Consider the following 15,930-nt stretch of genomic DNA (forward strand, 5'->3'; position numbering starts at 1 on the left):
CTGCATTGATTTTAATGGAAACAACATATTTAAAGAAAACAGGACCAAATTTATTTACTTTAAACCAAAGCATTCAAGTAAATACCTGCATTGGCACCACTGTTATGCCGTTGTCTTTAGCCTTATGACGGTGTCTTTAGGTTTATGATGATGTCTTTAGCGTTGTGACAATATCTTTAGCGTAGTGACGGTGTCATTAGTGTTATGACAGTGTCTTTAGCGTTGTGACGGTGTCCTTAGTGTTATGACAGTGTCTTTAGCGTTATGACAATGTCTTTAGTGTTGACAGTGTCTTTAGCGTTATGACAGTGTCTTTTAGGTTTATGATGTCTTTAGTGTTATGACAGTGTCTTTAGTGTTATGACGATGTCTTTAGCGTTATGACGGTGTCTTTAGCGTTATGACGGTGTCTTTAGCGTTATGACGATGTCTTTAGTGTTATGACGATGTCTTTAGCGTTATGACCAATGACGGAATTTGTTGTCTTGCCATCATTGCTTTTCTTATTGTAAAGCACTTTTTTGCAGAATGATTCAGAATGCTTTTGTGCTGATACCTGGGCTGGTTTAGGCATGTTGTAGACTACTGAGCCCCAAAACTTTTCACATTCTTCATGTCCGGTGCGTTGGTTAGTTTACAGATGGTGAAACAAGTCAGCTGTGTCTTCTAACAACCAATTTCTTAAATAGTTTGCTGATTTTCATCTTTTTAAAGCTGATCATCCTCCATATGAGTAAGGATGCTCCAAATCTAGTAAATAAATCTTGCACTGTAGGTGGTGCGGCAGTTAGGCTAGCTCAAGTAGTGCTCTGACCATGTGTGCCTGTGTTAGCACACTGCATGTATGCAGTGACAAGTGCTGTAGTCTGTCCTCCAGTGCTTCAAGACGCAGTGAACGTGCGGCACCTTGGTTTTTGCTTTGAGTGACATACTTCACATACTCGATAATGGCAGCTTGGATGGCCTTTAAGCAATTAATATATTGTGGTAGAAGATACATACCGCACACCCCTAGTGTTTTGGATACATATTGCACACCATTAGTGTTATTGTTTCATATTGCACAACCCTTGTGTGTTATAATGAGGGATGGCTCACTGTTGGTTGGTTCTATCCATCCATCCATGCTCAGATTTCTGGAACAGCTCTGTTACAGCACTGTTACTGCTGACATCTGTAGAAGTAGCCATCTCCAGTGACAGCCATGCAAGCTGCCCCTGTGCACTTTCACCCTTTGACCTCTTGGCTGTAGAGACGCCAGCGTGGGTAGTTAGGGCAGTGTGCGCTGTGTTCAGGAAAGCTTGGTAGATGAAGTGTGGGATGCAGCAGCCTCCACCTTCTTGTATCTGGAGTTCATCTTTCTGGTTGTACATCTCTCCTCCCCTCTCTTCTCCTCTCCTCTCCTCTCTCCTCTCCTCTCCTCTCCTCAACTCCTCCCCTCTCTTCTCCTCTCTTCTCCTCTCCTCTCCTCTCTCCTCTCTCCCTTTTTTCTCATAACATTTTCATCTCACTGCTTTTCTTCTCCAAATCTTATATTTCTGTCCAATTTAGCCTCTAACACATTCTATATTTGCAAACTTGATATTTATGCTGGTATGCTTTGTGTGGGGGTGGTTAGCTGTGTGTGTGTGTGTGTGTGTGTGTGTGTGTGTGTGTGTGTGTGTGTGTGTGTGTGTGAGAGATGGTATTTATCTGTTTTTATGGGCAACTGTAAGAGTGAGTATGCATGCGTGTGTGTGTGTGGGGGGGGGGGGGGTGAGTGGGCAGGGAGGTGTTTGGGTGATTGTGCAGTTAATGACTGATTTCTCTGCTAATCTCTGACTGGGACCAGACAAAGCAGGGACTGTTTTGACCATAAATATAACTGGGTTTAAAAGGCAGTGCGTCCTTAGTTTTACTTTTTGGTGTAGTTTTCAGGGACAGCCAGCTGAGATTGAAGGCTTACTTATGAAGTCAGACTTTACTAAGAATGAAAACCAAAATGCCATAAAGAAAGAAATGCCAGCACTAGTTGTGCTGAGCTTGTCACTGAACAGCCCTGCAGACTGCCCCGAACAGTCTGCCCCGAACAGTCTGCCCCAAACAGCCCCATAGTCTGCTCAAAAGGTACTGTCCCAAACAGCCTCGCAGATTGATCATTTAAAATGTTTCATCAATGAACTGTGTTACAGTAGGAGTGAAAGATGAACTGGTTAAGATGTATATTTATCAATTTGTGTGTGTGTGTGTGTGTGTATGTGTGTGTGTGTATGTCCCCAGAACATGAAAAACACAAGCTATGCAAGAGTTCAGATTATATGAACCTTCACTTCAAAGTGAAGTGGCTTTACAATGAGTATGTCAAGGACTTACCTGACTTCACAGACACTGTCCCCGTATACCCATCGTAAGTTCAGTTGCCTCTAAAACACACACACACACACACACACACACACTTTCAATCATATTCTTACACTTCAGTTAGTCTCTGGGTTGTTAGACTAGCTCTATTTGAGGAAAGCTTTAGGGTTGTTAGACTTCCATCTTTAATGGACCCTCATTAGCAGTTATTTGTTCACTCTAGTTTTCTTTTGCTTTCTCTCTCTCTCTCTCTCTCTCTCTCTCTCTCTCTCTCTCTCTCTCTCTCTCTCTCCCTCTAGGTGGTTTCTGCAGTTTGTTCTGCAGTGGTTGGCTGAGAATGAGGAAGTGTCCATGGAGTTTATGCGTGGAGCACTAGAGAGGGATAAGAGAGAGGGGGTATACCCACTAACACTACACCAGCCATACTCACTAACACCATACTCACTAACACTCACACCATACCCACTAACACTACACCAGCCATACTCACTAACACTACACCAGCCATACACACTCACACCACACCCACTAACAATACACCAGCCATACACACTCACATCATACCCACTAACAATACACCAGCCATACACTCTGACCCCATACCCACTAACAATACGCCAGCCATACACACTGAGCCCATACCCACTAACACTACACCAGCCATACACTCTGACACCATACTCACTAACACTACACCAGCCATACACACTCACACCATACCCACTAACAATACACCAGCCATACACACTGACCCCATACTCACTAACACTATACCAGCCATACACACTCACACCATACCCACTAACAATACACCAGCCATACACACTGACCCCATACTCACTAACACTATACCAGCCATACACACTGACACTATACTCACTAACAATACACCAGCCATACACACTCACACCATACCCACTAACAATATGCCAGCCATACACACTGAGCCCATACCCACTAACACTACACCAGCCATACACACTGACACCATACTCACTAACACTACACCAGCCATACACACTCACACCATACCCACTAACAATACACCAGCCATACACACTGACCCCATACTCACTAACACTATACCAGCCATACACACTGACACTATACTCACTAACAATACACCAGCCATACACACTGACACCATACTCACTAACAATACACCAGCCATACACACTCACACCATACTCACTAACACTACACCAGCCATACACACTGACCCCATACTCACTAACACTACACCAGCCATACACACTGACCCCATACCCACTAACACTACACCAGCCATACACACTGACCCCATACCCACTAACACTACACCAGCCATACACACTGACCCCATACCCACTAACAATACACCAGCCATACACACTGACCCCATACCCACTAACAATACACCAGCCATACACACTGACGCCATACCCACTAACACTATACCAGCCATACACACTCACACCATACTCACTAACACTACACCAGCCATACACACTGACACCATACCCACTAACACTACACCAGCCATACACACTGACCCCATACCCACTAACACTACACCAGCCATACACACTGACCCCATACCCACTAACACTACACCAGCCATACACACTGACCCCATACCCAATAACAATACACCAACCATACACACTGACACCATACCCACTAACAATACACCAGCCATACATACTGACCCCATACCCACTAACACTACACCAGCCATACACACTGACACCATACACACCATCACTCACACTAAACCAGCCATCCCAATATGCACATTAACACTCACACTAACACATGCTACATTAATATACTCACTGTACACACCAATATACTCACTAATATTAACAGTCACTAACACACATCTTCACTAACCACCCCAGTATAGCAACACTCACCCATGTTTCACCCATGTAAATATACACTCAGTAACATAAGCTCTGAAACTCTACACATCCAAAGCCCAATTTAAAGGCTGTTAGGAGCAGAGATCTGGTGAAGAATCGCAGTTTGTCAGCAGAAAACCAAACCTATCCAGACCTGCAATCTTTCTTTTTCTGAAAAGTGTTTTTCTCCTATGATCTTCAGTAAGTCTGTGGACACTAGTGTGTACACTAATTTGGAAAAAGCAGACCAGCATCACAAACACAATAATTTTAAACCATCAGTTTCAACTGTATAGGAAACTGAAGCTGATTTGGCAGTGACAGAACAGGGCATACCACGTCTAGTTCATTAGGCCTGGAGGCCTATAGCTAGCCCAGAGGAGTGTTAAAGCACTGAAACAGAACAAAAGCATGAGGCAGGCAGCCTGCTTTCCCGAGGGCCTGCCGCAGGCACTAAGCCTCGGAGGCTGGAAAACTGCACTCCGAGCTATGAATCCCACCTCCATAGTCGCTTGATTTGCCAAGAAAATCGTGTGTGAAACGAGAACCCTGTTCCTCAAAAACCTGACGACTGCTTCCAGTTCAGGTCAGCGTGTGTAAAGCAGTAATTCTGGGAAAGCAAGACAGGCCTTGAGTGTACACGTCCGTTTGACCTTTTTTTTTTTTACTTTTTTTTTTTTACCTCTTGCTGACCTCTGACCCTCCCACCTGACGCAGTTCCAGCAGACGTCCGAGCACGCTCTGTTCTCCTGCTCTGTGGTGGACATCTTCACGCAGCTCAACCAGAGTTCCGAGATCATCAGGAAGTTGGAGTGTCCTGACCCCGATATCGTGGCCCAGTATAACCGCCGCTTTGCTAAGGTAGACTCCCACAACGCTGGAAAAAAAAGTGTGAGAGTGTGGCGTGGTGTGTAGTGTGGGGGTGGGGAGAACGCTACTGGTGGAGATATCACCCTGTCACTGATATTTCTGCAATGCTGAGTCTGGCTGGGCTGTCATGCCAGTAAACCTTACTGTGGGCGTGTGAGAGACAATAAGTCTTCCTCAACTGCTTTACACACCTCTGCGGAGTACAGGTCAAGCTGCAGAATGGTGATGCAGTTTAATGTCACATAAATGGACTAACTCCAAGACTATTCAGAAGTTAAGTGGTTGCAAAATCTTATTAATTGGGAACACATGTTCTAACAATTTGCGGTAAGAGGCATTGGCTCGGTCTCTCTTTCGCTCCACACCTTTATCTGTTCTCTGTTACTCCTTTCTCTACTTCTTCTCCTCTCTTCATCTCACACACCTATTTTCTGCTGTCTTTCATATACTGACAGCTGGATTTTAGACTTAATTAATGTTTCTTTACTACACTCACCCCCCCCCCCCCCCCCCCCCGTTTTAATCAACACCGTTGGGTTTTTTTTTTTTGCTCAGAGGTGTGTGTGTGGGTGTGAGAAGCTCTGGGTAAGACCTGACATGTTCAGACACGCTTGCTTAAATGGAAGTCGTACGCAAGTGTGTGTAAATATCCAAGCCTGGCTTCTCAGATTGATCAGGGACTCCTCTACTGGGTTTGCCATTTGTTATTCCGGGCAGATTCCTGTTCCAGTGTCTGTTTCCTGGCTGTCACAGGTTTGTGGTGGGCGGGTGGGGGTTATTTTGAAGCCTGCATCACTGGGTGGCGTGCGTAAACGTGTTTGCGTCTCCCCATCAGACGATCACCATGGCGCTGCTGGAATACTGCTCCATCCTGGACAAGAGCTTCAGCTCCTACTGTCAGAAGGAGAAGATCATGAGTGGCTCCAGAGGAGCAACGCAAGCACATGCAGTGACAACACAGGCAGCTAAAACACCCTGAATAAACACAGTGAAAACACACGCAGCAAAAACACCCTGAATAAACACAGTGAAAACACACGTAGCTAAAACACCCTGAATAAACACAGTGAAAACACATGCAGCTAAAACACCCTGAATAAACACAGTGACAACAGACGCAGCAAAAACACATGTAGCTAAAACACCCTGAATAAACACAGTGAATAAACACAGACAGCTGAAACACTGAAAAGCACTGAAAGCATGCAGCAAAAAGAGTATAAAGGCACAGTGAAACAGTGAAAAATGTCCAGGAAAATTAAAAGCATGTGGTAATATGGTTTTGGTTGTGTTGTTTAGTTAGTTTACTTCAGCAAGACTTGTTGGTTCTCCAGATTGGTACAGTACCTTATCACTTCTCCTTCTTTCTTACTTGTCTGTATTCCTCTCCCTCTCTCTCTCTCTCTATCTCTCTCTGCAGCCCTGTGTGCTCATGAATAATGTGCAGCAGATACGAGTGATGCTGGAGAAGATGTTCGAGGTCATGGGAGCCAAGCAGGTTAGTGGGATATGTACACCGTCTTCCACCTGTCTGTATGTCTCTCTCTCTCTCTCTCTCTCTCTCTCTCCCTCTCTCCTTCTCTCTTCCTCTCTCTCGCTCTCTCTCCCTCTCTCTATCTCTCTCTCTCTCCCCCCTCTCCCTCTCTCTCCCTCTCTCCCTCTCTCCCTCTCTCTATCTCTCTCTCCCTCTCTCTATCTCTCCGACTCAGTTCTATTCATCATTGTTGTTTTTCACTCCCTCTCTGGAGTGACTGACAAGCTTGTTGATTGGCTGGGAGGGAGGGGTTTGGTGACTGGCTGGGAGGGAGGAGTGTGGTGATTGGCTGGGAAGGAGAAGGTGGGGTGTGGCAGGGACCTGTCAAACTGGCGGGCTTTTTTTTTTACTTATTCAGCGTCTTCTCTAAGGGATGATCAATGTTGTTTTTAAGTGTGCGTGGGTGGATGCGTGGGTGGATGCGTGCGCCCGTTTGTGGGTTTGAGTGTGTGTGCGTCTTTGTATTTCACTGCGACAACACAGAAGGAGTAGGTGCCAGTAAGTGTATAACTCAAATGTGTCTCACTGTGTGACTGACACATGGCTGCGATGTGACTGTGTTTATCTGGTTATTCTGCACCCGAAGCGTGAGGAAGAGGAGGAGCCAGAAGATATGGATGAAGAGCTTTGTGAGGGGAGAGAGAGGGAGATGGTGAGAGATTGAGAGATAGAATGACAGAGTGAGGGCCAAATTCATCAAACATACCATCAGATTTAACACGACGTTAAGAGCACATGTCGCCGGGCTAACGCGCTTCCTCATTCTTAAATATAAACCGCTAGTGGCTGCATCCCAGCTGTGTACTGCACACTATATAGTATATACCTTATAGTATTAATGACCTTAATAGCATGGGTTTGGCGAGTTAGTACACAAAATATTAACGTACTTCAATTCATACTAACAGGAAATGATGATGCGTTGCTATGCCAACATACTTAGTTGTAAGCTATAACTTAAGATATTTTCTTTGATAAAAAAAAAAAAAAGGAATTAACAATACTTTTCACCGTACTGCTATACGACGACAAATCCCATAGAAGGGTGCTGCTTCCAGTTTTCTTTTTAGACAGTTGTTTTTCTGTGAATTAAACTGCAGCCTTCACAGGTTTACCACGGTAAACGGCGATGTTTCACGTGGTTTACACTGCTAGTAATGTTCTAACGCCGCCTCTGAGAGACTGAGTAGCAAAACGTTCACAGCTGCGTTTAAGAAAAACAGCAAAACCAAAATAAAAGGCAGTTGGGCTCGACATTGGTCCATTCAAACCATACACAAACAAACAAACAAACAACCCCCCCCCTCCCGACAAGTTCCAAGTATGAATATTGGATTTCTGAATATACTCAAATTTGGTCATTTTAACTACAACTACAAACTATTCTGAAAAACTAGTCAGTATTAGAAAATGGTACGCAATTATGGCACAGCCAGTATATGCTATGGTTTGACTGCGTTTTGTTCTCATTTGAATATGACAGTAGTGATTCATAACAGGAGCTGATATGGACTGGATGATCTTCTGGCAATATTTGGTTACACATGCAAGTCATGACCAATATTCTGCATTCATTGGAAAGGCACTTTTTTGTCTGTTTGGAGCGAGCGCGATGACAAACCGCATCTGCGGTAGGAGAACAGGAATGTGACGGTGACTTGCTTGAGTAGGATCTCAGGATGCCAACATTTGCCACTAGAAAAGCAAATGTAGGTGCTGGAGAGGAAGAAACTATAAATCGATATAGGCTGAGAAGAGACACAGTTGTGCTTCTCAGCCCTGATTTAGAAGTGCTGAAGTAATCGACTCGGCGCAACTGTGCAGGTCCCTTCTTGGTGAAAGTTACAAACGCATTTTTCTGTAAATGGCAATTTTCAGTACCACTGGTCTCATGACTGGGATTAGTCACCAGTCTCTTGGGTCTTAAATATTTATTACCTCATTTATATGTCAGTTTTGACTGACTTTCTTGTAATATACTGCAGTAAATAAGTTGACACCGGTGCAACAATTATCCCCATAGTGCAAACATTGGTGATAATTGTCACTATTATAACCATGGTGATAACGTCATGAATATAAATTAAATACCATGTGTCACGTTTTGTATGGTGTATCATGGTTGCCAACAGGTTTTATGAATCTGGCCCATACTAATTAAATTAGTGTACTAGTAGAGAGATGTGCTGTCATACACACTGTTTTCCTCCTCTTCTTCATCTTCATCCCATCTTTAGCCAATCTCTGATGAGGAGGGCAGTGAGATCTAAAGTGTGTGTGGGTATGGGTGTGGTTTCTGTGTGTGTGTGCGCGCATATGCGCACCCGCTTTTGTGTGTATTTGCATAAGTATTGAGTGTTTTGGCATGCAATACAGAAAGTGTTACTACAACAAAAATGACCTTTATGCGCTGTGTTAGAACACTGTGCATAATATGAATTAAGGTTCTCACATTTTTTCATAGTTGCTAGTTATCATATTCTGTAAATATATTATATTTACAAATATATATTTCTTTTTTTAATAATGTCTCAATATTAATAAAGGAGAGCAAGAGGGAGTGAAACACACATTCACACAAAAACCCACACGGGAACACACACATCCACACATGCACACACAAAAACACCCACACGCACACTCAAGCATACAAAAACAGAGTGTACTGTGTTGACGAGTGTAGTGTGTTGATTACTGTAGTGTGTCTGTTGTGTGTTGATGTCTGTTGTGTGTTGATGTCTGTAGTGTGCTGATGACTAGTGTGTTTAGGAGTGTTGCATGTTTAGGAGTGTTGCATAATGATGTCTGTAGTGTGTTTAGGAGTGTAGTTTGCTGATGTCTGCAGTGTGTTGATGACTGTAAAGGTTGTGCCTCATCACATGAAACAGATGGTTGGTGAAGTGAAAACAGAAGATGTTCTGTAAGCCCTTGCAGTCCTGTTAGGTTTCATAAGCTCTGTGTTTTCCCAGAACACATTAAATTCTTCTATAAAGGTTAAACATTTGGAGATGCAGGTCTTGTGTTCAGACACAGAAGATGAAAGAACTTATTGGTTCCTCATGATGAAGGTGGTCTACTAATAAAATTATCTCTAAAAGCTCAGAAGAGGTCAGATTGCTCCTTGAATGTCGTGTCAGCCAACGTGCAAAGCAGTTTGAGTAATTATCTCATGGTTGGCTGTAATGTCAGGAAGTATTTATTTAATCTCAGAGACATTAGAGAAAAAATAAGATAGTTAATGTAGCCATGCTACCTACATTCCAGATGGTGCAGTCCACCACAATCGGAGCTGTTGGCTAGCTGGTGTTTTTACCAAGAGCCACCGGTTGCTAGGTCAGTTGCTAGGGGTTTGCCTCAGTTTAGGAATCTGTGAGCATGTCGCAGTGTTGCTTCGGAGAGCAGAGTTTCCAAAACGGATCAATCTCAGGCCAGAACAAGTGCACAGACACACGTACACACACACACACACACACACACATATACACATTCACACACACACACACACACACACACAAACACACACACGCACACTCACACACACACTCACACACACACACACACACTTTCACACACACACACACACACACGTGCACACACACACATACTCACACACACACGTGCGCACACACACACTCACACACACACTCACACACATACACACACACACACGTGCGCACACACACACACGTGTGCACACACACAGACTCACACTCACACAGACACACACACACATATGTGCGCACACACACACTCTCACACACACACACACACACACACACACAGACATATACATACACACACACACACACACACACACACACACACACAGGTGCACACACACATGTGCACATACACATGCACACACACACACACTATTATACACTAACCTCTGCTTTGACAAACACCCACATACACACACCCACATACATTCACACAAAAGCAAAAAAAGCCCCCAGCACCCACCAACTATATATATTTTACAGCAAGATGTATAGTATCTCCAAAATGTGAAAGGTTCTAGGTTCTAAAAGCATTCCTCAAGGCAATGAGTGTGTTTAATCCATTGCAGTCTGTGTGTCTGCCATTATACACAGTCATATGAGAATATTACCACCTACCTAATAGTGGGAATGGCCACCTTTGGCTCGGATGACACTACCGAGATGTCTTGGCATGACAGAAGATCACCTAATACAGCTGCACTGGAGTAAGATTGAGTTAGCAGGGGAGAGGACGGGACAGTGAAACCACTCATGCAGTGGTATTAGTGGTCCAAGATCATGCTAAGAACACACTCTCCAGACATGTACACTGCCACCACCACCCTGCGTTTGGTCCACAGGTGCCTTCTGGAGGCAGTCCACATGTCAACATCCATCCGTCGTCCCAATTACAGTACTCCCGTGCACACTGGGGGCGACGTTGGCGAACCTTGGTTAACGCTGGTGCCTTAACCATGTGTCAGGCCCCAGACGTAATGGCATTTGTTCAGTGGTGATCCCTGACCCGTTCCTCCTCGCTCCTACAGAGGTTAACTGGTCCACTGTGGCGGGTCAATTGGTCTGTACCGAGCGGCCTGTGGGGCACCACTGTGCGTATGCTGTTGTGAGGCACTCAATGTGCCAGAAGTCCATTCTCGGTACACCTTCACTACAGTCGCTCTAAACATCCCACAAAGTTATAGGTTTCTGAGATGCTAGCACCCTTCGCCCTGTAATCTATTATCACGTCTTGTGCCCATGACGATCGTTTTTCAGTCTGTTACAACTGAGTGGGGCGGTCGCTTATTTACATGTGTAGCAGACCCTGTCACGTGGCATCCGTGACATCTGTTTGTGTGTGTGTGTGTGTGTGTGTGTGCGAGCATGTGTGTTAGGTGTGCTGTTTGTGTGTGTGTGTATGTCCTTTTGTGTGTGTGTGTGTGTGTAGTGTGTGTGTGTGCATTTATGTGTGCCCTGTGTCTTTTTTTTACATTTATTTGTGTTTTTGTTGTTATTTGTTTGTGTTCTTGTTTATATTCATGTTTTCATTTATATTTGATTGTGTTCATGCCTGTCTCATTGCCAGTCGGGTTGCTCACCCTCACACACCAGAGGTAGGACACATGACGATGATGATGGTTGTCATAACAACTACAAGTGTGATATAGGCAGGTTTAACACAAGGTCATCATATTATTTGGCCCATACAGTCACTGCACTGGTTATAGAGGCCACTCTGCTTGTTGTAGTGCTGTGATCTGCACTCTACTGGTGTGTGTGCGTGCGTGCGCAGCTATATGTTTTATCCAATGTCCTCACCATCTGTGGAGCTAATGGAAGCAGCTGTAATCAGATCATTACTTTTAAACACACACACCCCCCAAAACTATTTATGTACCGGCTGATTAGCCTCACTGCTACAGTGTGAACTAAGCTGGACAGTGTGCTGTTCTCAGCGGTGAGGCCCTTTCTGTGTGGTCTCTTATTGATCAGTACAGACGGGCTCAGCTTTGAGGCTTATTGATCACTCCGCTTGTGTTTGTCCCTCTTTTGTCTTGTCAATGGACAGTAGGGAGGAAGAGGACATGGTTTGTCCAGCATGGACATTAACAAATATTTCTCCCTCCAGCAGTAGTCCTGCCATGGGCCGTTAGGAACCGTCCTTATTCTGCTCAGTGTCTAGCTGGACGTGATATTGTGACTGTGTGCTTTACTACAGAACCAGTGTGTTACAGCCTGATGAGCTCTTCATATATAGAAATAAATTAATCCACACTGAGTTACACATGCACACACACGCTGTCACTTTCTGTCTCACACATGAGCACACACACACAAAGTGCAACTAATCTAACATGAGTCTAAAATATTGAGCTAGAGTTCCTATGGTACATTTGTAACCATGACAGTTTCTTCCAGTGGGTCTTGACCTGTGTGTGTGTGTGCACGTGTGTGTGTGCATGTGTGTGCCAGTTTATGAGTGTATACCGCAAATATGTTTGTTTATATTTGTGTGAAGCCTCTTCATCACTTCATCATCTCCCCATCTATCCCTCCCTCTTCATTCATTTAATTTTGTTCTTTGTCTCTGCATTCACTCATTAGTTTTTCCCCTTTGTTCCTTCTTAAAGCTTGACAGTCAAAAGGTGGGTGATTAAATATTCACTCTTTCCACCACCCTGACTACAAAGTATATCACCATGTCGTAAAAACTAGTATTGCTACTTTATATTAATTTATATTCCTATGTCGTAAAAGCTGTTGTTAGAAGTTAAAGTTTATTACTTAACCATAAAGGCTGGTGTTAGAATGTACTTTAAAGTATAATACTATGTCATAAAGGCTGGTGTTAGAATGTACTTTAAAGTATATTACTATGTCATAAAGGCTGGTGTTAGAATGTACTTTAAAGTATATTACTATGTCATAAAAGGCTGGTGTTAGAATGTACTTTAAAGTATATTACTATGTCATAAAGGCTGGTGTTAGAATGTACTTTAAAGTATAATACTATGTCATAAAGGCTGGTGTTTGAATGTACTTTAAAGTATAATACTATGTCATAAAGGCTGGTGTTAGAATGTACTTTAAAGTATAATACTATGTCATAAAGACTGGTATTAGAATGTACTTTAAAGTATATTACTATGTCATAAAGGCTGGTGTTAGAATGTACTTTAAAGTATAATACTATGTCATAAAGGCTGGTCTTAGAATGTACTTTAAAGTATAATACTATGTCATAAAGGCTGGTGTTAGAATGTACTTTAAAGTATATTACTATGTCATAAAGGCTGGTGTTAGAATGTACTTTAAAGTATAATACTATGTCATAAAGGCTGGTGTTGATATTTTTTTATTAAAGTACATTACTATGACATAAACGTTAATGTTAATACTTTCCTTCTTGCTGTGTCATGAAGGCTGGTGTACTTTAAAGTGTATTGCTGTGTCATTGTTTACTTGGTTAATGTTTTCTTCATATGTGTCCCCCCCCGGGCCTGAACCCTGAACTCTGAACTCTGAACTGACAGAGCAGATGAATTGGTCAGCAAGTGTGTCGGTCTGAAAGTGCTGACCCAAGTCAGATCAAGACTAATCCAGGTCTATTAGATACTTTAGGATGCCAAGCGTAATACCTGATCCCAGATCAGCTCTTTGTTTATACAGCATGAGTCTGGCCTTCCTCTCTGCGGCTAAGTGTCTGTCTGTGTGTATGTGTGTGTGTGTGTGTGTGTGTGTGTGTGTGTGTGTGTGTGTGTGTGTGTGTGTGTTTGTGTGTGTCTGTCTGTGTCTGTGTGTCTGTGTGTTAAGGCAGAGTGCATCCCATTGCTTCCCATTGAGTCACACACACTGTGGGTGGTGTGAATACTGTTGTTTTGTTTGTTAAAGCTCACTGTCACAGCGTAAATTAATAATAGTAATAATAGCAGAGCTTGTGTGTGTGTGTTTTAGAGAGGCTGATTTTCAGTGTGTGTGTTTGTGGACACCATGTGTGTGTATGTGCCAGAATGCTTTGTGTGTGTGGTGTAATGTCAGTTTTTCATTGTTTATTTTTGTTCATACCAGAATGAAAAGAAGGATAAAGAGAAAGATGTTTGTTACTGAAATTGCCCGTACCACACACTCACACACGCACACACACATACTCACACACACACTCACACACACAAACACACACGCGCAAGTGCGCACACGCACACACACTCGCAGCACGCGCACACACATATACACAGACTCACACATACGCACATACAAATACACACACTCACATACACACACACACACATGCACACACAAATACACGCACACACAAATACACACACACACACATATTCATACGCACACACAAATACACACTCACACGCACACACAAATACACACACACACACTCATACTCACACGCACACACAAATGCACACACACACACACACACACACACGCACAGATTGTTCAGAGATAGTTATAGAGATCTTTCCTCCTCCCATTTTTCATCATATATACACGTCTCCAGCTTCATCAGAATTGTATGTGCTTGTACACATCTGTCTGTGTGTGTGTGTGTGTGTGTGTGTGTGTGTGTAATAGTAGCAGCGTTTCCAGCCTGTGGGGGTCGTGTGGGTGTAGAGCAGGTGTTACAGCATCCGCTGTGTTGATACTGCAGATAATGAGTTCTTCTGGATGCCATTACAGGTTTCAACTACAAACTGGGTCCGTGTGTGTGTGTGTATGGGGGTGTGCGTGTGTGTGTGCGTGGGTGTGTGCACGTGGGTGTGTGTGCGCGTGTGTGCGTGTGTGTGTGTGTGGGGTGGGGGGTGTCTTTGGTTGGTGTTTTTTTCTTTGCCTTATTATTATTGCTGAATGTTTGTAAGTCTAATGAGCAGTAGCCTCTCAGCTCACATACACTCACCTACTCATACAGACAGGAGAGGGAGACGAAGAGAGACACGCAGGGGAGAGAGACAGAGAGAGAGACACGCAGGGGAGAGTGACAGAGAGGTGGAGAGAGAGACACACAGTCACTGATGTTACACTCCCAGAAGACAATGGACCTACCACAGCAAACTCCTCTCCTCTCCTCTCCCCTCCCCTCCCCTCCTCCCCTCTCCTCTCCTCTCCTCTCTCCTCTCCTCTCCTCTCCTCTCCCCTCCTCTCCCCTCCCCACCTGTCCTCTCCTCTCCTCTCCTCTCCTCTCCCCTCCCCACCTGTCCTCTCCTCTCCTCTCCTCTCCTCTCCTCTCCCCTCCCCACCCGTCCTCTCCTCTCCTCTCCTCTCCTCTCCCCTCTCCTCCTCCCCTCTCCTCTCCTCTCTCCTCGCCTCTCCTTGCCTCTCCTCGCCTCTCCTCTCCTCGCCTCTCCTCGCCTCTCCTCTCCTCTCCTCGCCTCTCCTCTCCTCTCCTCTCCTCCTTTCTTCCTTCCTCTCTGCTCATCTCCTCCCTGTATAATTTTAAAAAAACCCTGCTTACTGTGTGTGTCTGTGTGTGTGTGTGTGACTACAGTTGGACTCCGAAGCAGCCGAAATCCTAAATGATCTTCAGGTTAAACTCAACACCGTCCTGGATAACCTGAGCGCCATTTTTGCTAAGAGGTACATCATCATCATCATCCTCATCACAACATACAGCCCAATCAGATCCAGTAGCACAAGCACATTATTCCAGTATGGGATGTGGACAAGTGACTGGTTCTTATATCAGCCCAGTAATATAAAAAACAGACACTCACTTCACATTCATCTTCCGCCCGCTTCAGGTTCGCTGATGTCATGATGTTAACAGTCTTCTTCTCATTTACTGACATGACACATTTACATTTGTGTTGTT

The 15,930-nt window shown here is 44.1% G+C and overlaps 1 protein-coding gene across 2 annotated transcripts in view; it reads left to right on the forward strand.

The window, feature by feature from the left end:
- LOC113586784 (protein unc-13 homolog B) overlaps positions 1-15,930 on the forward strand; it is a 54,477-nt gene that overhangs the window by 31,543 nt on the left and 7,004 nt on the right. For both annotated transcript variants that reach the window (XM_035526131.1, XM_035526132.1), the window contains exons 20-25: positions 2,260-2,386; positions 2,640-2,736; positions 4,941-5,084; positions 5,929-6,054; positions 6,514-6,591; positions 15,607-15,695. In XM_035526131.1, coding sequence (XP_035382024.1) covers positions 2,260-2,386; positions 2,640-2,736; positions 4,941-5,084; positions 5,929-6,054; positions 6,514-6,591; positions 15,607-15,695 — 661 coding nt within the window. The remainder of the gene's footprint in view (positions 1-2,259; positions 2,387-2,639; positions 2,737-4,940; positions 5,085-5,928; positions 6,055-6,513; positions 6,592-15,606; positions 15,696-15,930) is intronic.

Source organism: Electrophorus electricus, chromosome 5, assembly GCF_013358815.1.
Source record: "Electrophorus electricus isolate fEleEle1 chromosome 5, fEleEle1.pri, whole genome shotgun sequence".
Taxonomy (NCBI): domain Eukaryota; kingdom Metazoa; phylum Chordata; class Actinopteri; order Gymnotiformes; family Gymnotidae; genus Electrophorus; species Electrophorus electricus.